This window comes from Monodon monoceros, unplaced genomic scaffold (assembly GCF_005190385.1).
Source record: "Monodon monoceros isolate NGI ecotype Baffin Bay Population unplaced genomic scaffold, NGI_Narwhal_1 Super_Scaffold_4, whole genome shotgun sequence".
NCBI lineage: Eukaryota > Metazoa > Chordata > Mammalia > Artiodactyla > Monodontidae > Monodon > Monodon monoceros.
In genome coordinates, this window is record NW_021703781.1 from 57,963,980 (window position 1) to 57,987,139 (window position 23,160).

At 54.5% G+C, this 23,160-nt stretch overlaps 1 protein-coding gene across 2 annotated transcripts in view; it reads right to left on the reverse strand.

Moving 5' to 3' along the window:
* Window positions 1–220: 220 nt before the first annotated feature.
* ITPRIP (inositol 1,4,5-trisphosphate receptor interacting protein) overlaps window positions 221–23,160 on the reverse strand; it is a 28,606-nt gene continuing 5,666 nt past the window's right edge. The window contains exons 1-2 of one of the 2 annotated variants that reach the window (XM_029245871.1): window positions 12,126–12,353; window positions 221–7,814 (exon numbers count right to left, since the gene is read on the reverse strand). In XM_029245871.1, the coding sequence (XP_029101704.1) occupies window positions 6,131–7,801 (1,671 nt within the window). In that variant the 5' untranslated portion in view covers window positions 7,802–7,814; window positions 12,126–12,353 and the 3' untranslated portion in view covers window positions 221–6,130. Of the gene's footprint in view, window positions 7,815–12,125; window positions 12,354–23,160 lie in introns of those variants that run through there. The other variant, XM_029245870.1, reaches the window with a different exon arrangement.

The following is a 23,160-nucleotide window of genomic DNA, read 5'->3' on the forward strand; positions in this document are numbered from 1 at the left end:
AAGGGTGCCTTGCGAGAAGTGGCAGGAAGTGGGTCTTTGCTTTCTATTTCTATTTTAAACAAAGTTACCCTAAGAGAAACCTTACTGATCGGTGGGTTTTAAAGAAATAGAAAGGACTGAATTCTTCCCAACTCCCGACCCCGCCCCTGTCCTGAAAATCTCATCTCACACTTTCTTTTTTAAGGTTTTCAACATATGTTTATTACATTGAAGCCTTCAGTGCTAGGATCAGGGGGTGACACAGGTCAACGGATGTGAGGATGCTGAGAACTCAGATGTCAGTCTCAGCTCTCTTAGGAGGAAAGAAGGAGGGGCAGCCTCCACCTGCCTAGGTCTCAGCGCGTCTGAGCAGAAACCTCAAGTGTTCACAGCAGCCAGCAGCCGCAGCTCCAGAGCAGCTGTGCTGGTGCTGAGCTGAAGGGGTGGGTGGAAGACAGTCACGGAAGTGCAGCTCAGCAGAGTTCCCGCCTTCTAAGTAGAGGGGCGACAGGAGGTGTTTCCCAGCCCAAATGAGAGGGAGGGGCCTGAGCTTCCCAGGGAACGGGCTGGGGCAGGAGCAGCTGTCCTCGTGCCCCCTCCTCTGGGCCGGTCACCTTAACACTCCTCCTCTTTGATGTGGTAGGTTGTGCCACCCCTGAGGCAGTGGGGCTTCCGGCGAGCCCTCTGGTGGGCCCTCCGAGAGCCAGCCTGGCTCTGATCCCGGGGCCTTTGGGAACCAGAACCACAGCCTCCTGCGCAGGGAGGGCAAGGAGCAGAGCAGGAAACCAGGGAAGGAGTTGGGCCTTGGGGAGCGGGCATCTGAGAGCACTTGGAGTCTCCTGAGATTGCCGCTTCTGCTGGGACATCTCCTGGCTAGCCCGTGGAAGCCTAGAGGAAGACGTGTGGACCACTTATCCCGGAGGAGTCTGGAGGCCTCCCATCTTGCACTTTTATGACCTAAACTTTTCCCCTCAAAAAAAGAAGCAATACCTTTGAACACCTCTGAGGTTTATGTGGTTCCATTTTGCTGGGAGAGAGTTTGTTGTTGACAGTTTTATTTTGTTTTCTTTCTGGGGCTGTAGAGGAACACCAAAGGGATAGAAAATGCCACTCTCACCTCTAAAGCAGGGTTCTACATTGTGCAGGAGGAAATAAGCCAGCCCTGGGCTCAGATGAATTTAACACAGGCATTTGGTGACAGAACGACAATTGTGTTGATTTTTCTTTGGGGAGGCTCTTCACATTTTCCTGTGTATAAGGACAAAGTCTCTCACTTGAACTTTGTTTCCCTAGGAGCTGGCACAGTGCCTGACATATAGAAAGTGATAGCCACTCACCAAGTATTTTGTGAAGGGGCAAATACATGAATATATGATTGGATGAATGACGGTATGAAGGGTGTATGCATGACGCAGAAACTTACAGCTCAATCCCAAAGCTGATCCGGCAGCTCACACACCCCTGTCGCCATGCAGGCCTCAGAGCCACATCGTTTCCCTTTCAATTACTTACCAGTCTTCATTGTTCTCTGGCTTATTTTGTGGCCATTGGTCTTGTCTTCCTAATAGATCCCGTTCACTGGGGACAGAGCCCTCCCCTTGTCTTATATTTCTGTTCCCCACATAGCATCTGACCCAGGGTGGAACACAAGCTGTGTTGTTCAGTACTTGGTTAAAAATGGCTTTTCCTCACTCCAGAGTCATGATGATTGAATAAATCCCAGAATAAAGGGATTACTCTTATTTTTATGTTAAGATGCTTGGTGGTGAATCCATATACAGCAAGTTGGTGAGTACAGAATATAGCGATTACCAGGAGAGGATCACTTCAAAGCAGGTTTTACACACAGAGATGTTCACTGCAGTGTTGTTTAAACAGCCAAAAAAGTGGAGACACCTTAAGTGTCCCTCAGGGGAGGGTGGGTAAATTAAGGTACATCTATCACACAGGGAGATAGCAAGCAGCTATTTTAAACAATAAGGTAGAGCCAAATGTTCCAAAAAGATGTCCAAGAAAAGTTAGATGGTATGGTGCAATTTATGTAAAAAAGAACTAAAGGGATGCAGTCACGCACGTGATACGTACATATATAGAAACATTTTAGAAGGATAAACAAGATACTTCCTACTGATTAACGGGGGAATGGGCTGAGAATTCAGGAGTGGGAGCTTTTATCTGTTACTTAATTTTTCTGTGGTTGAATTTTTTTATCATGACTGTATTGGTTTTGTTTTTAAAAAGAACAGACACACAAGTTAGAAAAACAAGCTATCTTTGGATGGCAAGGAAAAATGTTAACTTTGAAAGATGTCCCCCCAGGGTAGAGGGAGGGGGCAAGTCCGGGGAGGGCAAAGTGGGGGGCCGTGGTGAGGTGAGCCGAAGGCCCACACTTCCGTTACTGCATGGCTCTTGGCTCTCTGCTTGTGGTCAAACCAAACAACTTTCCTGCTCTATCCCATGAGGCGGAGACCAGACAGGGCATGAGGATGTTCTGAATCCCAGTCTGCCGGGAGACTTAAGTTAGAACTTCCAGGACAGTCACTCCCTGCTGCTACAGCTGCCACCAACCCCACTCTGGAAGGGTGCTTGGTACACAGTACGTGCTACTTAAATGTTGCCTACGTCTACGGTGCTTTCCTGCCCTCACTCCATGGTTCTGGCTGAAATGCTTTGCCTGGTCAGTCCTGCCCATCTTTTAGAAACAGTATCTGGCAGCGCCCTACCGTGAGGCCTTCCCTAATCCTCCAGTATCAGGGGTTCTTGGGCTTCCAGCATCACCTGGGAAACTCGGCAGAAAGCAGATTCCTGTACCTGACTCCTAGAGATTCCACTGAAGTCTGCAGTGTGGCCCAGGAACCTGTGCCCCGGTGACACCCATGCGTGACCTGCTAGAAAGGAGTGCTCACCAGCTTTGCCTCCCCCATCCCCTCTCTGCTTCTCCTACCACTAGTGTAAGTGTGGGTGTACTCACGGATGTCTGTGGTGTGGCAGATGCCGCTTGGGCCACAGATCCCAAGCAGGCTCGTCGGCTTCTACCAGGCCTTTCTCCCAACAGTTTTGTAGGTAAAGCAGTCCACTTGGCTTTTCTTTCCCTTTCCATCTGGGAAGGAAGTGAAGAGCCATCCTCAGCCAGGGGTGTTATCAGTCACTTGCGGGCGCTTTAGCGATAGAGCCTCACCTGGCTGCCGGGCAGGTTCAAGGTGGGGGCTGGGCACCTGCCCTAGCTCTCCATGGGACTCTGACGACACTCCTGATTACAAACAAACCAGTGCTGGCTGGTTTGATTACAAACCACGTTCTCAACCCAGGCTGTGCTTTTTTTTTTTTTGGTCATGCATCATGGCCTGCAGGATCTTAGTTCCTGAACGAGGGATTGAACCCGTGCCCCCCTGCAGTGGTAGTGCAGAGTACTAACCACTGGACTGCCAGGCTGTGCTTTGACAAGGCAGAGAGAGGGGCTGGGGCTTTTGAGGAGGAGGGGCCCTCGTTCAACCTAACCGACCTTGTGGCTTCAGGCCAGGCCTGCTCACTTCGCTTGTCAAGAGGTGCAGCAAAAGTCCTGGGGCGTTTGGTACAGCAAGTGAGCAGATGCTGGGTCCTGTCAAGCATCCTCGGGAAGGAAAGAGATCCCTCGGAGAAAGTTGTCCTTACTGGAAAGGCCTAAGTGACCTAAAGGTCTAGAACTCTTCTGTTTAAAAGACATTCTCTTTTCTTCAAGCCAAAAGCTTCACATTACTCCCAGGGCCCACATTCTTTGCACACATCAGCTCTGTGAAATAAGGTTTTGTGTTGGAATCCACCCTATATAGCCTGCTTTCAAAGGCCCTTTCTGGAACTCTGCAGGCTGCCTCAAAGATGGGCCAGAAATATTCTGTTTTGCTATTTTTTAAATTTCCTGAAAGCGTAAGAATAAAAAGGGAGTGAAAGCTTCCGTGTGTCAATAGGAAATCCACCCCCTCCTCAGCTCTGCCCTGGGAAGCTCACAGATTTCCTGAAGTTAAAAACAAACACTGTGACCAGTTTCTACTCCTTGCAAGAATTTAATTCTTCCTTTAACATAAATAAGGCAGCATGAAACGCCAAGAGTCCCGCTGCCCTCTGCTTCAGAAGCAGCTTTGGTGCATAAAAGATCCCCATTTCCCCGCTGAGTTGTTGTCTCTGTATAAACAAGAGGCCGGAAGGTAAGCTCTCAGTGAATTTTCTTCTGGAAGCAAAGGGGAAGCCGACGGAGACTCAGGCTTGGTCTTGGCTTCTGGAGGCTGCTCCTTGGTTGCTGGGGTCTCCTCAAAGCACACCAGATGAGGATGGGAAAGGAAAGGCATGGGTGACAATAAATAAGGAAATTCCCCCAAACTGCAAATGGGGCTTTGGGGTTACTGTTGGAGACCATGTGGGCCTGGGGAGGGGCAGACCCAGGTGCTGCCCAGTCTAACCCCAGCTCACATGGAAGGAAGCTTCCTACAGCTTCCTATGGGCTTCGATGCCCCATAACAGCTGAGCCTCCTACTGTGAATTAACCCTGTCAGGCAAACTGTCTGTCTTCTAGAACACTCTGAGGCTAGGTGAGAGCACTCCTGGGGTAGAGACAGGATCCTTTCTTCATTTCATGGTGAGCCCAACACCCCTGAGGAATTGGGTACGTGTCTGGGAGGCACGGCCAGTTTCAACCATGCAAGGAGAGTGCTGGGGAAGGAGAACTCATTCTTGCTTCACCTTGGCCCTCTGCAAAGGTTACTGAGGCAATGCCAAGAGGGGAGCTCCCAAAGGGCAAGTGAAGCCATAATTGGAGGAGGGAGTGGCTTCCCAGTCCCTCTGAACCAGGCCTGGAGACCGAGGCCAGCTCTGACCGCCGGCTCTGGTGCCTGCCCAGGGATCGCAGCCCAGCAGTGCCAAGGTGGCCTCTCTGAGGTCTGAGGGCTGTGCTTGTAGTCTGTCCTTACGTGTCCCAGTCAGCCAAGCCTCTGTCAGGCTCTTAGGGTGTTGGTCATCTGTGTGGCCAGGAAGGCCCATCCAGAAGGGAGGGCTCTGTGCAGTGAGGGAGCCCCACTGGAATGAACAGCCAAGGGGATTTTGGGGCCTGCATGTGGAGCTGGGTTTCCACAGCAATCTTGTTTCCAGGCACGCCCTGCTCTAGGATTGGAACCCTGAGGAAAACTCAGGGCTACAGCATCCCTCACCTCTCAGCTCTATGACCTTCTCTGAACTGGGCATCAGAGGCCAGACTGCAAACCAGACCCCAGGTAACAGGCTCTGTCCTTTGCCCCAGTGACCCTGTGCTCCTCTTTCTCTCTCATCGTCTATCTTCGGTGCCCCCCACCTCTCAACATACTGGTGGCCAGAGAGACCAGCTGTGGAGAGAATAATGAGGGTGAGGGGCCCACATACCATGCCTGTACCCAGCGTAGTATGTGGCACCCACAGGGTTCAGGACATAGCATCCTGGGAGAAGGGGCAGAGAAAAGGGGGTGCACCCTGAGTGAGATGTGTAGCTGAAACAACGGCCAGCTTAAACTTCTGTCTGCCACCAAGTACCCACTTCTGTGTAACAGAGACATTAGCCACCTGGGGCCTTGAATATCTCTAGGGCTTTTCTCTAAATAGTATAAAAATGGCAGCCACAGTGGGGACCCCTACTGTGCAGGCTGTGGATGGAACACTGCAAATTCCCACACTGGTGCCCACTGCTTGGTTGCAGATGCCTGGGGTCAAGGGTTACCGGAAATCAGGGTGCAAGGTCTTAACACGGGTCCCTGTTAGCATTCCTGTAGATCTTTTGTTGATATTCAAGTAACGACTGGACCTGGGATATGAAAAGAATCACACCCAAATCGATGTTTGCATTGTGTGTAACTCAGCGTCCATAGAGTTCTGTCATCATCTTGGCCATTGGTGGTGATCCAAAAGTAAGCTGCGAAGGATCAGTCCCCAAACCCAGACAACAGCTTCACCAGCAAGCCCCAACGGCATGAAAGCAAACCAGCTTTGGCTTGGAATTCTGTTTCCTCTGTGCTATAGGGTCTGGCTCCCCCGGCAGGCTGAGCCACGGCGCCCTACAAAGCCTGTCGTTTTCCCAGGACAGGGCCTGCACATGCCCCCAGGGGTGTGGACATGTAGGATGCCTTGTGTCCTGGACCTCTGGGTCGTGGATGCTCTACAAGATGACAGCTTTTGAGGGCAGGCTGCCATGGTCTGAGGGAATATGGAGGGAATACTCGCTAATGAGCGCTGGGGCATTCTTGAGCATCTCATAGAAGGAGTCCACTGTCTTCCGGTAGAGACTTCGCTGCAGGACGAAGGGCCGGAAGAGGTTGAGAGGCTCAGCCCTGCGTATGGCCTCAGGGAGCCCCATGGCCTCGGGCACCTTGCAATTGCCGATGAAAAAGTGATGGAGCTTCTTCTCCAGCAGGCTCTTCTCCAGGAAGCAGAGCAGCTCGTGCAGACGAGCATCGAGCTGCTCAGCCTTCCAGGCGGCTGGCCGCCGGGCAAGCAGGAGGTGTAGCAGGGCGGTCTTCAGGTGGTAGTTGCTGAGCCTGCTGGGGCCGGTCAGGCGGCTCTGTTTGGAGAGCAGGAAGGAGGCAATCTGCAAGCAGCTGAGGTGGCAGGCGCCCTCGGGCAGCGCCTTCGAGGTCATCCTAAGGAAGTGGCGCTCATAGACAGCGAAGGACAGGAGCCAATCTGTGCTGGATGGCGGGGTCCCCCCACAGGGCTCCCTGGTAAGATGGGAGACCAAGTACAGGTCGGAGTCATCATACTGGATCACAGGAATCAGGTTGAAGGGCATGAACTTCCCCGAGCGGAACCTGATCTTGAGGGACCCCGGGGTGTCCAGCTGGCCAAAGGCCAGGTCGAACTCGTACTTGTGGTTGATGCGGTGCCAGGCTCTGGTGAGGGCCGTCTGGAACCACTTCAGGACTCGCATCGTGTCCAGGTATGGGGAGTCTCCGACGCACAGCGGGTCTTTGGCCTCACTACCTGGCCGCACCACGTTGTTCTTGCCGTGGAGGAGACACAGCATGTCTTCCCCGAGTTTGGTCTTGCCGCAGATACAGCCCAGCGTGTCGTCGTCGGCCCGGACCACCTTGATCTGGCCGTAGCCCTGGCGATCCAAGGGCACCGAGCGGCTGGAGCACCAGAGCTCTGGGTGGAAGTGGTAGGGCTCCGGCGGCATGAAGGGCACAAAGAGGTCGCACAGCAGCGGCTTGTTCACCTGCCAGTTCTCGTACATGCTGTCCACGCCGATGAAGTCCTCCACCTCCATGTCCGTGTCCCGGCTGCACAGGCTCCTCAGGGCTTCCAGCAAATCATCCACGAAGCCTTCCACAAACTCCCGGGTGCGGGGGGCATCGGCCGGGGCCCCCCGGATGCAGCGTTCGTAAAAGTGGTCGAGCGTGGCCTTGTTGGGCAGGGTGAGACCCCGGAGGGGGGCGCCCTCCAGGCCGGGCAGCTCGTCCTCGTCGGCGCCCAGGCACTCGGGCGAGGGCGCGTCCTGGTGGTCCTGCCTCCACACCTCGATCACCAGGAAGAGGATCATGCACAGGGTGCTCCACAGGTCCCAGGCGGCGCGGCTCTCGTTCTGCTGCTGGCCCTCCTCCGCTAAGCGCTCCAGCGCCTCCTTCTCGGCCTCCTTCTCGGCCGCCAGCCGCGCCACCTCCTCCTCCAGGCGCAGCTGCTCCAGCTGCAGCTTCTCCTGGTGCGCCCGCATCTGGCGGATGATCTCTTCCTCGTTCTCGGGGACCGTGGCGTTCTCTCGCGGGAACAGCAGCGGGTGGTTGATGATGGCCGTCACCACCACAAGGCACACCCGGAAGAGCCCCAGCGCCATGGCTGCAGCTTTCCTGGGAACAGGGAGAGAGAGGCCGACGGTCACACTGGGCTCCCCTCGGTGCCGCTTCTTCCCTCATGGTTCCCTCCCACCGACCTCCTCCCCGCCGAGCTGGTGGACGGACGCCCTATGGTTCTTCCCCGTCCCCACGCTCCGCCTAGCCTCGGGAACAAGAACCCCGAAGTCGCACAGCAGCCATCCTGGCTACGCAACCGCAGTGGTGGACCTGTTTCGGTCCGCCCAGACAGCCCTCTTTCTGGCAGCAGCTCCCCACTTTCCCTGGGAACCAAACCTTTTCTACTCCCAGCCCTATGGTCTGGGTGGGGAGGGCTGAGCAGGTAACCCAGGCCCACGGCTACTTCATGGTCCTCCTCACCAGCCACAGTGGTTGTTTCAGGGTGAGCTTATGACCCTATGCTGGCCACTGGGAGACAGCGGTAGGATTTGTTGGGACCGGTGGGGAGAAAGGGTTGCCTAGGGTTGCTGAGGGGACAGGAGTACACCTGCTGGTGGCTCTCTGGCTGCCTCAAAGAGGGGATGAGAAAGATGCCAACATGGAGGAAAGCATATGCCCTGGACCCAGCTGTGCCTGAAGCCATTACCTCTGGGCTTCGTAGTCATATAAATCAATACATTCTTTTTTTTTTTTTTTTTTGGTGGCACCACATGGCTTGTGGGATCTCGGTTCCCCGACCAGGGATTGAACCTGAGCCGTGGCAGTGAAAGCCCACCAGGCCACCAGAGAACTCCCGATACATTCCCTTTTTATTTATGTCAGCTTGAGTTGTTTTCCAACACTTGAAACCAAAATAGTCCTGTATAAGACATCCCCCCCACCCAGTGAATGCCTTCCAGTGAATGCTTGTTTCCTCAGTACAGTATAGCCTAGTGGTTAAGAACAGGAGGGTTGGGTTCCAAAGCCAGCCCTGTCGCTCACTGGGTAGCTGTGTGACCTTGGGCATGTTAACTCACCCCTCTGAGCCCCAGTTTCCTTACTGTACAAAAGGAAAGCCAGAGCACCCAGAGGGTCATCGTGTTGATGGATGTGTTGATCCATGCAAACTGCCTACACAGCACAGTGAATGGTGCACAGCATACGTTCATTGAACAGTAAGTGAAGCAGTCTTGAGCCCTTATCTTTCCCCACTGTAAACCTCTCCTTCTGATCTGGAAGGCTCCACCCCAAATTCAGACATTGATCTCCTGGCTACTCCTGGGTCTTTTCCCAGAACAGTCTAGGAGACAACCAGAGTGACTGAATCACTGGCTTTCCTCTCGCGAGTCTTCTGAACTTTAAATCTGACTTCTTAATTGTGAAAGGAGACACACCATTCCTCCAGGATAAATGGATTTTTAGCTCTCAGGTGACTTCTGGGGAAGGACTAACCTCTTACAACACAGTATTTGCTATTCAGACTGCAGCTGCAGCATCTTCTGGGAGTTGGTTAGAAGTGCAGAATCTCGGGGCTTCCCTGGTGGCACAGTGGTTAAGAATCCGCCTGCCAGTGTGGGGGACATGGGTTCAAGCCCTAGTCCGGGAAGATCCCACATGCCGCAGAGCAACTAAGCCCGTGTGCCACAACTACTGAGCCTGTGCTCTACGGTCTGTGTGCCACAACTACTGATCCCGCATGCCACAACTACTGAAGCCCGTGTGCCTAGAGCCCATGCTCCGCAACAAGAGAAGCCACCACAATGAGAAGCCCGCGCACCGCAACAAAGAGTAGCCCCTGCACACCACAACTAGAGAAAGCCAGCGCGCAGCAACAAAGACCCAACGCAGCCAAAATAGATAAATAAAATAAATTTATTTAAAAAAAGAAGTGCAGAATCTCTGCCCCACCCCAGACCTATTGAACCAGAATCTGCATTTTAATATCATCCACATTAAAGTCTGAGAAGCAGACTCACATGGTAAGTCTTATATTATACCCTCTTCTCCCTGGCTGGAATCTTGGGAAGTAACAGTTGGCCTTTTCCACATTTGCCCCACTTGCTTCCTGCCAGGGACCTCAGCTAGGAGAGCAAATGGCCAAAGGAGGTCATTGTTGGAGAACCAAGAGCCCACCCCCCCAATATATGCCAATACACCCCATTCCCTGACCTTGAATTTGCACCCTGAAAGCCACCTGTTCTGGTTCTTACCCTAATGGTGCCAAGAGGCAGGTATCTGTCATTAGGTAAGAGCACCTGTGTGGGTTCTACCCAGCAGTGCCAGGATGTACCGGTTTGGCCAGAAAGTTTGTTCAGGTTTTTCCAACGTTACGGAAAAACCCGAACTCTCTGGCCAACCCAATAGATGGCCTGAGTTGCCACACTTGGGCAAAGCCTCCTGCTCAGATGTGATCCCACCCTGTCAGTGGGAACCAAAAGGCTTGGCAGGGAGGAGGGAGGTCCAGCAGCAGCAGAGTTCAGTGTGCAGACACGTTCAGGCCTCTGAGGTGAACTCTGAAGCCCTTACGTATTTCTACTAGAGGAGGAAATGGACGACAGGAGAAAGTGGAGGAAGTCTCAGAGTGGAAGGGAGGTGGGGTGAGGAAAAAGAACGGGGGCAGCCAGCCAGCTTCTCTTCCCCAAGACAAGAAGCGGCTTGCTGGATAATTGAAGAAACAGGTCAGCCCCAGATTCTACGTTAGACAAATAGCAGTGGACAGTTTGGCCAGGGTGGTCCAAGATAAAACTGTAAGGCCGGCTGATAAACGTGGGTCAGAGTTTTAGGATAAAGGTATGGAGTACTAATAGTAGGATACTAGGCAGCAGCCAGTTAGGAGATAATTTGGGGGTTTTGAGGCCCTTCCGGGCCTCTGTACTGTAGGCAGCCACATTTGGGCACAGCGGGCCCTGACAAGTCACAGCAAAAGTCTTTGGCAGCACCTGATTCCAGAGGTCAGTTTCCACGCCAACTTAGGGTAGGATGCTACCAGCTGGGGAGGGGTGCCATCACCACGTCCTGTGACTGGGAAGTCCCCCTCCTCTCTACCCAACAGCTTCCACAGGGCTACCTGTATATGTCCTCATGTCTGCTGGAAGATGATGGGCTGTACTGGGGCAGGCAAAGTTCAAAACTCCTAACCAACTGGAGCAATTGACACAGTGCATGAGGGGCTAAGAGGATGGACTCTGAAGGAGACGGACCGGCTTAGCACCCAACATGTGTACTTACTGGATATGTGACCTTGGACAAATCATTCAAGTTCTCAGAACCTCAGTCTCTCATCTGTAAAATGGGAATAATTATACCTGCTGTTGTAAAGGAGATAATGCATAGAAAGCACTCAGCAAAATGCTTGCCCCTGAGCAAGTTTTCTTATAAAAGGGTAGCTGTGATGGGATGGGAATAGCAGATGAACTTGCCTGCAGGGGTTTGCGATGCAGTGGGCCACAGAGATGCCCCTACAAGGGACTTGGGCAGGAAGCAGGCAGCCACAGGAACACTGCAACAGCAGGGTTACCAACAAGACTCAACAGGAGCACAAGGGAAACAGGAAGGAGCCCAGGCTGTAGAAGCAGACAGGTCCAGGTTTGAACCGCGACCGCTCCTTGCTGAGGGGTCTTGGGTGAGTCACTTGGCTTCCCTGGGGCTCCACTGCTGTACCTGTGAGATGGCACTAACAGCAGGCCCTCCTTCATAGGAAGGGGAGGCTAAGCGAGACCATCCATCTCAGGTGCTGAGCACAGTGCCCGGCATAGGGTCAGCACCTTACAATACCAGGTCCTTCCCCCTTGGCCTCCATGGGCCTATTTTCTCACCTGTCAAGCACACCAGCCCTGCCCAACTCCCATGGGCCTGGAGGAACACATGCTCAAAAGTGCTCCGAAAGCACAAAATGTTCCCCTGGGACCGCTGTTCCTTGGCACGACACTCCTTCCACCCTGCCCCCAAGCAAATGGGGAGAAGCCTTCGGAGCCTTGGGTCCTCCTGGAGGTGGAGTTCTCTCTGACTCACTCCCAGCTTGAACCGCCTCCACCCTCCCATGGATGGGATGGGATCCCAGCTGTCATTTTGCTCCTGGTACCCACTGTGCAGGCTGGCTCTGCCTGCGGCACCTAAGTGATGGTGAACAGGGCAGTGGCTGCTCAGTGTCCACGATGTGGGGCTGGGTTAGAAGCCTCCACTACTTCCCCTCCCCAAACCAAGTCACAAGAACACTGCCCTAGGGGCTGCGGGGGTCAGAAGAATGAGGGGAGAGAATCTGGACGTTTGGACTTTTGGAGACCACAGGGACAGGACAGTAGTTGAGAGCCTCTCACAAAACCGTGGATAGATGCATGCACGCGTACACACGCACACACACACGCACACACACACACACACACTACTCACCAAAGGGACCCTTTCCCCCAAGTTCAAGTATGTCCACTTCTGCCTTGGCCCAAAGCTCTCACCTCTACAAGGCTGCCCCACACATGCAGTCTGAGACATCCAGTTGGGTTTGGCTTTGAAAACAAACCTGGGCCACTTGGAGGGCTTTTGTTGGTCTGCTTGGCCGGAAGCAGGCAGGAAACCTTCTGAGTTCCTCTCCACCCCTGCCCCGGCCCACAGAGCGTAGTGGCCCATGCAAGTCATGGCTAAACTGAGCCTGGCAAAGGGCCAGGGTCACAGGGCTGCAGGTGGTGGGCCCAGACCAATGGGTTACTCAGGCCCTTAACTCTGAGCTTGGCCGGAAGCCCGAGACCCTGGGGGAGAAATCCAAGATGGCCCCTCCCTTCCATGGGTCCCTCATTCCCACGGCCCCCAGACCCCTATAGCACACCCACCACAGTTTAATCCAATAAATGCCACTGAGAGCTGGCTAACAGTGGGACTTCTCTGGCGGTTCAGTGGTTAAGACCCTGTTCTCTCAGTGCAGAGGGCACAGGTTCCATCCCTGGTCAGGGAACTAAAATCCCACATGCCACACAGCGCGGCTGGAAAAAAATAAAAAAAGTTGGCTAATAGTGATACACTAACGTTTATCAAGCCCTCACTAGGATGTGCTGGGCACTGCACACAGCGAGCCCTGTAACCTTCTAGGTGGTGGGTGTCACTCCTGTTTCACAGGTGGGTTAACCATAACCCAGGAGAAGTAATTTTCTAGCCCCACAACTAGAAAAGGCAGGGCTGGGCTGAGAAAGCCTGCTCTGACTGCCTCCGCCAAAGCCCAAGTTCTCTCCACTGTGTTATGTCTACAGAGCACCTACAGTGTGCAAGAAACATGCTGGGTGCCACAGGGCCCACGAAGATGAGCGTGCCATGATCCTCAGCAGTAGAAACACCACAATCCACGTGGGAGGCAGACGGCCACCAAGTACCCTCACAGGACAGAATGAGCAATAGGCTACAACATCGCAGAGTTTCATTGCCGTTCTTTTGGGGACCCCTCCTTGTCTGTAGGCCTTCCCTGTGCCCATCTGCTTGGCTCCACATCCATGCCCCTTCCTTCCAGACAATTCTTACAACAAACTGAGACCAGCAGGAGCCTGTGTCCAGCCCCACAACGTGTTCATCAACACCCCCCTCTGCCCTGTCACCCGCCAGCCCCCTCCCGGGGCTGGCTGACCGTGGCCTCAGCAGCGGGGGCGCCCTTCCCAGCAGCCCGGCAGCCCCCCGGGACAGTGGTTCTCCAAATGTGGTCGCGGTTCAGCATCACCAATATCACCTGGGGACTTGTTAGACGAGCAAATTTTCAGGTGCCGTCCCAGACCTGCTGATCAGAAATTCCAGGGGCGGGGCCAGCACCTCCAGGTGGTTCTAATGCCCACTCCAGCTTGCGAAACACCCCTTCCCACACCAGGCAGGCCTCCAGGGAGGAGGGGGGTGGGGCTCCAGTGAAACTGCAGCCCAGATCCTGGAGCTCGCCAAGGGTTTGCCCCATGCCCAGACTGTCAGATGCAATTAGCTCTGCTAATTACCACAGCAAAAGTAGCTCAGGCCCTGGCGTCATCTTCAGAGCCAAAAGGAGAGGTGATGCGTCCTTACGAAATGGAATAAGGAGGTGCGCTGATGGCAGGGGAGGGCACTTGTAGCCCAGGCCCCGTTGGGTGACTTGAGTCCCTTTCCCATTGCTTAGGTTCTGGGTCTCCTGAGAAAGAAGGGGCTAAGGGAGACCCAAACCGCTGATAAGTTTGGGCTGAACGCCTCCCGTGTGCTTGGCCTTGTGCTGGAGTTTCACAGTCCTGGCTAATGACATACATGTTGTTTGGGGGAAATAAATCCACAAATTTAAGAAAGTCAGAGTTTAGAGTGGTACTAATCTAAGCCCCATTTTACCGAGGCGTAACGAGGAGACACACTTGACTGAGAGATGGGTGAAGGTGAAAGTGGTCCAGGCAGGCTGGACATCACGCTGTAGACCCTCACAGACAGGAGAGGTTTAGTGAAAGGTGATGATGTTTTCATTAACAGCTGATAGGAAGCTAATTACTCTGCGTGTGTTTTGTCATTTAATTTTCAGAACACCGGTTAGGTAGTTGCAACACCCCTACCTTGTGAAGAGACTGATGGTCAGGGAGGTGCACTGGGTGGCCTCTAAGATTCCCTGGACTGCAGTTTGAGACGGAGTCTGCTCCCCTCTCTGTTCCACCTCCATCCCCCAGGGGCTGATGGGAAACTGAGTGAGCCCTGCCACCTTCCTGGCATCACTGTCAGTGGCAACCACCAAAATCATCAGGTTGACTGTCCCCCAAGTCTCCCAGGCCTTGGAGACACAGGACTGTAAGAAAAGAGAGATTGAGGGGACTTCCTGGAGGTCCAGGGGTTAAGACTCCGCGCTTCCAACGCAGGGGGCGTGGTTTCCATCCCTGGTTGGGGAACTAAGATCCCACATGCCACGCAGACAAAAAAAAAAAAGAAGGAAAAAAAAAGAGAGGTTGAATGCAGAGCACAGAGTTTGACCCTGAGTCTTGGTTTGGAGTGTGGGCCCCAGGAGCAGTTCGTCTGAGCCCTGGTGAGGCGCCCCTCCTTGGTCCCGCCTGTCTCATCCCCGATTCCACACTTCTCTCTGGCAGAGCCCAGGCCGCGTGCTGGAGTCTGACCAGCTTTCCTGCTGTTCAACAACAACCGCCGTTCAGGCCCAGCTCAGGGACCCCTCCTCCAGGGGACCTGCCCTTCTCCAAACTCCTGCGGGTCAGGCCGCCTTCCTGCTCTTTACTGCGTTGGTTTACCCATGGGTCCCTGCCTTTCCACCCACGGTGCCAGCAAGGGCCCCCTCCAGGCACCAGGCATGAGGCTGGACACCTGCAGGTGCCTAGTGTGTCAGTGGGAGTTGGCTTTTCCCATACTTGGGAGGAGATGGCCGGCTGTGCGAGTGATGGGTCTCCACACGCTCCTTCCTCGTTGCCTCAGGGCCAGGGGACAGACAGGCTCGGCACAGAGGGTTCCAGAAGGGCAGCTCTGCAGCCACTGTCTGCCACCCTTACAGGATGGGGCTTCCCTGCTGGAGAGGAGAGAGGCCCAGCAGGGGCAAGGCCAGAGAGCCACTCTCTTCACCTGCGTCCCACACAGTGACGGGGGAGGCAGTTCAGGGGGGTGGGAGCGGGCCGGCCTCAGGCGTGGGCAGAGAGGGAGGGGCGGGCAAGGAGAGGAAGTGAGGAAGGAGGAAGGAAGGGGACCAACAAAAATTAATTGAGCAAGTGGGTAGAAAGGGTGTGGTTCTGGGCCCCCAGGGCCTCCTCTTCTCAGTGCCTTTGCAGTGACCTCCTCCATCACCTTCCACCCCTCCCACTGGGCAGGACCTCTGTCATGGCCTCCAGCCTGTGTCACCTTCCTGGGACCTGCCACCCTCAGGGCCACTGGGCTCCTTCCCTTATCTCCTTTCCCCTTCCTGGGGGCAGGAGTGGCGGTGGGAGACATGCCTGGAGTAGGGGCGTGGAGACGGGACACTTCCCCACCGCAGATGTGCTTGGCTGCCGACGCCAGACAACTGGGCCGAACAGCCCCTCTCTAGGGGGAGCTACCGTACTGCGGTTCTATGCACCCAAAATGGCATAATCTTTTTTGTTTCCCCCAAGAGAAGCCAGAAATCTGGATTTTATCAAAAATCCCAAGTTTACAATGTCTTCTACTCTTTCAAAAATTCTCTAAAACTCATGTGAGCCAAATAAAATATGTCAGTGGGCCACCCAGAGCCTGCTGCCCCTCACCCGCCTCCTCTCCCTGCCCACTGCTGCCCCCCGCTCCCCACCAAGCATCCCTCAAGGCGGCCCGTGACCCCGGGGCTCGCCTCACTCTTCCCCCTCATACCACCACCTGCTAGCACCTCTGCATCCAGGACTCCCCAAAATACCCCCCGGCTTGACTTTTCACCCCAAGTCCAGGGCTGACTCTATCCCAGTGTCTCCCAGTCGGCCCTGGCAGCCACCCTCAGAATAATCCTAACCAGCCTGTGCTAGGGGCTTATACGTGCCTTCCCCACAGCCTCTCTAGGGACTGGAAGGAAAGAGAGAGACCGTGTGGCCTAATGGGTGTGCACCAAGGCCTGTGGTCCCTAGGACTGAGAGCTGGACCCCCACCAGCCCTCCCTAACCTGGGGAAACCCCAAGGGTCAAGACTGGGCCCTGATGGAGGTTGGGGAGCAGGGCAGAATGAGGGGGAGAGCACAGACCCCGCCCCCATGCCAGAGAGGTGGACCTACTGATGGGCCCGTGGGAAAGTGCACACTGCGAGGAGAGTGGCCTTTCCACTGACATGAGCTCTGCTGTCGCCGCACATGGCCACACTGGCCAGACTCACAGAGGATGCCCAGTCATACCCGCCAAAGTGTGAGGTTTCCTTGAGGCCCACTCTCGGAAGAGGGAGGCGTTTCCAAAAAAGTCACCAGGATGCCAAACCCATCCTCTGGACTGGGGTCATGCAGCCAGCCAGCCCAGGTGCAGGAAGGACAGTGGGCTGGACTCCAGCCACGTGGGTGGGAGAGCCCACATCCTTCCTGTTTCCGCTCCTCTATCATAGCCCATGCATGTCCCTTGGTGGGCAAGGGATGGAAAAGGCAGGGAAGCCATCAATCTCCCAGGAAGGACAGGGCATCCTTCCTCCAAGCCATGCTGCCTGACTTCCCCACAGCAGAGGCCCTGACCCACAGGGAGTCATGGAAAATCACAGCATCTTAGGACAGACAGACAGACTGCGGCCTGGGGTCTCAGAGGCTAAGGGATGACAAGGAGGCCTGCAGGTCACAGAGATAAGGAAAGGCTCCCCTGGCAGCCCTGAGTCAGGGCCCACACCTCCCCCCCTTTCATCCATATTCCCCAGGGCTCCTCTGGCAGTCACTGCAGTGGGTCGAATGGCAGCCCTCGAAAAGACAAGCCCATGTGCTAATACTTGGACCCTGTGGATGGGACTTTATTTGGAAGAAGGATCTTTACGGATGTAGTTAAATGAAGGCTCTTGAGATGAGACAGTTCTGGATTACCCTAAATTCAATGACAAGTGTCCTTATAAAGAGACAGAAAAGGAGAGAACAGACAAAGAGGAGAAGGTGATGGAAGACAGAGGCAGAGGATGGAGTGATACTCCACAGCCCAGGAAGGTCTGGAGCCACAGGAAGCTGGGACAGCCAAGAGAGGATTCTTCCTTAGAGCGTTTGGAGGGAGTGTGGTCCTTCGAGTACCCTGATTTCAGACTTTTGGCCTCCCGAGCTATGAGATAGTAGATTCCTATTGTTTTAAGCCACCGCGTTTGTGGTCTTTGGTTATGGCAGTCCCAGGAGGCCAATGCAGTCTCAAAGCACAATGTACCCCCCTCCCCTCCCAGTTTGGCCACTGACATTCCCATTTCTGCTGGGCACCTCCAACATCCCCAGCTGCCGCAGCCATCGCTGTGCACCAAAGCCTGGGGCTTCCACACCAATGGGACTCTCCCTTCTGGCCTGGTGTGGTCCTTTGGAATCAGCTCCTCTAAGCTCTCCCTAATTCCCAGACACCTCAGGTAGCCCTGGCCCTGGAGGTCTCCCTGCCCCACTTCAGGGAGTTCTTGTGTGCATGAGACACAGGCCTGAGCTTTAGTTCAGTCTGATGTTCAGGGCCTGGTCTCAACCAGCCTCAGGGGACCTCTCAGGTCACTCCCCTCCTGCCCAGGCCGCTTCAGATTATCTACTGTCTTCTGAACACCTCCTAGACTTACTTTCCCACCATTCCCTGCAATGTCCACGCCTAACCCTACCCAATGGTCCTCACAGCCAGCCCATTTCAGAAACTGCTGCCAAGATTCTTCCAGATCCCTCCCTCCCCCAACTTCTGAGACAAATCCTTTCTTGAAAGGGGTAGAAGAACAAGGGGAGGGAGATGGCCTATTTATTAAGCCCCTCTGAGTGCAGGCTGGTGTCTGGTGCCTCGTGTAGATGGTGTCTCCATAGATGCGCCCCTAGCAGGGACCCAACAAACACTTGCTCCTCAAGCCTTTATTCTTAGCTCATTTCACCTGTGCAGCAGCCCCATTTCCCAGGCAGGAGCCCGAGGCGATGAGAGGTTGAGCAATTGCTCAAGGTCACACATGTAGGAAGAGAGCAGAGGAGAGCCAGACACCATGCCAGGCCCAAGGCTCCAGACCCTGCTGTCTGCCCGGTGGACCCCAGGCTATTCTTTCATCACAGCAAGCTGCTTGCCTGAGATCTGGTCTTATCCCACTGCCTTCCTTGGTTGGGCTCCTCTTGGGTCAAGGTGGGCCTGTTTGCCTTGACGCTCTGCAGAGCGCCTGGCAGAGACCAAATGCAGGGCTGCCTGCTTAGTGTGCTAAGGACAGGGCGGGCGACCTTGGGGACCCGCCAGCTCACACACTGCACATGGGAGACACCCGCTTTCTAAAGACGGCCTCTATAAACACTTCCATTCTTAGGAAGGATGCATTTCCTACAGCAAGCGTGCACCCAAGGGCCTCCCTTGACCCCCAATTCCCTCATCAGGTTTCTAGACCTGAAGTCACAGGGTGCGTTTTAACAATACGAGCGCAGGGCTAACCATTTCCCACAGCGAAGCAGCCCTCACGACTGTCAGACGTTGGCGTGGCTTGAACTAGTGTTTCTTGTAAGTTCCCCTCTGCCCATGGGCCCCATGTCACTCACAAGAGCGGTTGCCCAGAGGGAAGAGGCACACCCACCTCAGGGCAGCCAGGCCAGGGCTCCCAAACTTGTCCGCTGTCTCGCCCTTCACCCTGCGTTTTCTACACCCCAGGCCTCCAAGCACAGGAGCAAATACTCAGGACAAACCCCACTTTTGCCACGGGGCAGGGAGGGCAGTCTGCAGCAGGGGACGGGGGAAGCAGGCTCCCGACGCGCCGCCGGCAAACTCGCGGGCTTAGGGGAGGGGACTTAGGGGGTGGAGCAGGAAGCCGAGAGTAAATACGAAGGACAACAAAGGGAAGACAGGGACCTCGCTCGGCCACCCGCTCAGAGCTCAGCTGGGGATGGATGGGATCAAATAGCCTGTCGGTGCCCAGCAGCCTCCTTCCCTGTGAGCCCTGGATGGGAACAAACAGAGCCCAGCTCAGGAAAACACCCCGGCGTCTCCGGCATGGGCGTGGGGGGATGGGCCCCGGGGGCTTTTCTGTGGCCACAGAACAGCCAGGTCCCCCACTCCCTCCCTCCCCACCCAGTGCCTCTTACTCCTGTTACTCACGTGCTGGCTTAGAGGGATGCTGGCCCCTACACGGTGAAGTCCCAGGCTGCGTTCCCACCCTGGTCCCTGAGGCTTGGGTGTACCTGACACAATGCCTGGGCCCCAGCTGGGCTGGGAGAGGGGGAGAGAGATGGGGAAGAAGGGAAGTGCTCTGGGCCTCCTGCACACACACACACACACACACACACACACACACACACACACACGAGTCATGCTCTGTGACTGCAAAGATCTAAAGACCCCTTTCATCTTAATAAAGGGGAACAGCAAGAGACACAAAGGCAAGTGGGAGGCCAACACAGCTGTAAAAAACTTAACTCTGTCTGGCCTCTTGGCTGTGCTCTCTGCTCCAGGGACCTGGGCTGAAAACAAAGCAGGCAGCCTGCCTGTCCTCCCTCCAGAACTGCATCGGTCCTCGGAGCAAACCAGTCCTCCTCCGCCAGGGGAAGCTGCGGGCCTAGGCTGTAAGGCCAGGAACTGTCAGAAAAATGACCCCCAGAATCATCTATGAACACAGTCACCCTCCCTGTAAACTACACAAAACAACGACCTACAACCACGTGGTTTTCCAGCCACAGGGATGGAGTGATGAGGTTGTGAGGATGCCCATGCTCTGTCCTGGCTTCTGCTCGAGGCTGCACATGGCACACAGTAGGTGTCCCAGAACCAACACACAGGTCAGGCTGGTGTAGGGCGCAAGCAGCCACTGATACTGCTGAGTTCACCTGGACATATTATACTCCCCTCCCAAGGCCGCCCAGAAAGAAATAGCTCAAAGCTCTTCAGCCCAGAAGAGCTTAACACTTTGTAGAGGCTTAGTAGCAAAGGGGCCAAACTCTGGAATCAGAGGCCCAGAATTGAATCCTGGTTCTCCCACCTGCTGTGACAATAGCACCTACTTCATGGCATGGCAGTCACATGGTCGTGCTCTGTAAAGGACATTGTTATTGGCATTGGTATTGGTGACAAGGCCAGGTCTCTGTTTTGATTTGTTAAATCCTGCCGGGTGCATCTTAGGGACTCCTCTGGGCAGAGGGGGGTGGCCTGTATCCCTGCAGCAACTCCAGAAGACTGGGGACAGGGTGAAGTTGTCTCCTCTACCTCCCCGTTTTCTTCTAAAGGCCCCCAGGGGCTGCCACAGAGGGAGAGCAGGAAGTTTGGCACCTGGGAAGTTCACAGCTCCCTCCTGCCCATCTGGCAGCGACACTGAAAGCTCCTCTACCGCAGGTAGAAGGAGAAACCAGTGTTGGTCTCTGATGGCTGGCATTAAAGGTGCAGGCGCTCCATGGATGCTTGCTTGCTTGCTGAATGAATGAATGAATGAAGTCAGGACTGGGAAAAGAACCTCACTGCCTTTACTCCCAGGAGCAGGAATTTGAGATGGGAATGGAGTAGGGCATCCTGGATGAAGTAACTTCTAAGTTTTTTTTCTGGGAGGCACCCTGCCATTAGAAAAGCAAAGCACTAACAGTGGTAAACGACTCGGGAAATGTGAGCAAAAACCCAGACACACCCCTGGAGACAGACCACAGCCACTTTAGCTCTGGACAGCCTTCAGCTAATTGCAGGCTGACTGATTCACCACCAGCGCTGACCACCATAATGACCCAGGAATGAACTCTGACACAAGTTATCTGACCCCCAGCTGCGTCTCTCCTTGACACCCACATCCTCGCTTGAGACCCTTGTAGAAATGGACGATAAATGGAGGATGACAGGGTTTGATGCAAATCAGGTAAGAGAAGAAGCAGAGGAGCAACCCTTGGTAGAGTGACGAGCAACTCCCCCTTTCTGGAGAATACCAGACGAGCCGCATGGCCCTGACACCCAGGGGAAGGTTTAGTAAATAGCAACCAATGCACTACATTTATTGAGATTTAAACACTGTGCAAAATGCTTTACATTGCTGTGTCATCCTCACAATAAACCTCTGAAGGAGTCACTATCCTCATAAGGAAACTGAGGCACAGAGAGGGGAGGCCATCCACGCAACATCACAGAGCCAGGATTTGAACCCAGGACTGCCCAACTTTCAAGCCTCCGATCTTCCCATGACACCATGTTGCTCAGTGACCCGTGAAACATCAGTCATGCACCTGTGGGCTTTCCTTCCCTGCACTGTTTATGGAAAAGCAGGTGACAATTTAGGTGAAATATGGGCATGAAGCAGGGAGTCAGACTTAATGAACCTATGATGTTCCTTCCACCCAGAGATTCTGGGAGTGTGGCCTGGGATATCGGAGATGGCTTTTCCTGGGGAAGCCTCCTCTGCAGTGGATTAGGAAAAAGGAGTGAGGTCTCTTCTAACCCTGGGTGGTGGGTTTGGGGGTGAGGCATCAGGAGGAAGAGGCATGGATGCATGGGGGCCTCCAGGGCAGCACACGGGGGTGGGACCCAGGCATCCCCACTCTCTTCCCCTCCAGCCCAGGCATGCCTGCCTCCTCAGTGACTCTGAAACAAAGTCTCAGCAAACAAAGGACCTTTTCAAGAACTCCAGGCAGGTCCCCTGACTGCTACTAAGAAGGCTATTGAAACAGGTTCCTAGGAGCACGTGGCTTTGCACCAACCAGCAGGGCCAAAATGATAACGCTCTCCCTTTGGTTTGATGCAGGTTGGTAGGAGACTCTCCTGCATCTGCTGCAGGAAAATAACCTGGAGGGAGAAAGTCCGGTTGGGCTTCAAGCAGAGCCCCTCCTCCTGGGCAGCTGAGTGCCCCACTGTGTTATTCACCTGGAAGTGAGCCAGTTAAACGTTGTGGGCTTTGAATTTTTTTCTTGGGACTTCCATCAGAGGATCTCAAAGTGCTCTGAATATGACCTGGTACTGGCCATTACTGTCCCCATTAAACAGACAGGGAAACTGAGCCCTGTCTGTCAATATCACAGAGCAGGAGGGGACCTGGGGTTGGTGTTCTGCCTGTTGTCTTCTCACCTTTGACACTCAGACTTTGTGGGATTCTGTCCTTAGGCAGGACACTGTGAACACGGCTGTCCTCTCTAACACCACTCACCAAATCTCTGGTACATCTCAAACACCCTCAAATTCCTGCATAAACTGCTGGGGAGGAAGGGATTCCACAGGTCTCATTTAGCCCACCTAGAATCCCACAGGGAATGCCAGAGCTGGGTGAGAGGTGGACTCTGAGACTTTGCTTCTATTTCCAGCTGGTACCTATGCCTGGGGCAGTGGATTCCGGACATTCCTCCTCTGAGTGCATTTGATCCGCAAGCTCTGAGGCCACAGGAGCCCCAGCAAGGGCCCTGGCACATCGTAGGTGCACAATAAGTACATACTCGCTCCATCAATGAATGAAGGTTCTCTCTTAAGTCAGCCCCCACAGGAAGGACGTGGGCAGCCTTGTTTCTCACTTTCCTTTGGGGGAGTGGGGGTTGGTGAAGAAGGGAAAGCACCTCTCTGATCTCCCCATCACTGCTCTGGCCCGCTCTTGCCCTACGCCCTTCACGGATTGATTCAGGCTGTAGAAGGGAGACCCAGAGCCATGGAAGCCACCAGAAGCCCCTCAGGAGTCATGCTTTTGCCCCAGTTGCAGTTCAGAGAACTAAACATGATAGCATGCTGACAGCTGTGCTCTGCTCCCTCGGGGCAAATCCAAGGCCTTCCACCAACTGGCTCACAGCCCAGACCTGTGGCCTGCAGCCCCGCCCTCTTCCCCTGGCCCATCCTCTAAGAAACATACCTGTGGATGTAAGGCCTTCTGAGCTCCTTCCCTCCTCAACGTGCCTTACAGTTGGGTGGCTCCTGTTCCCCGC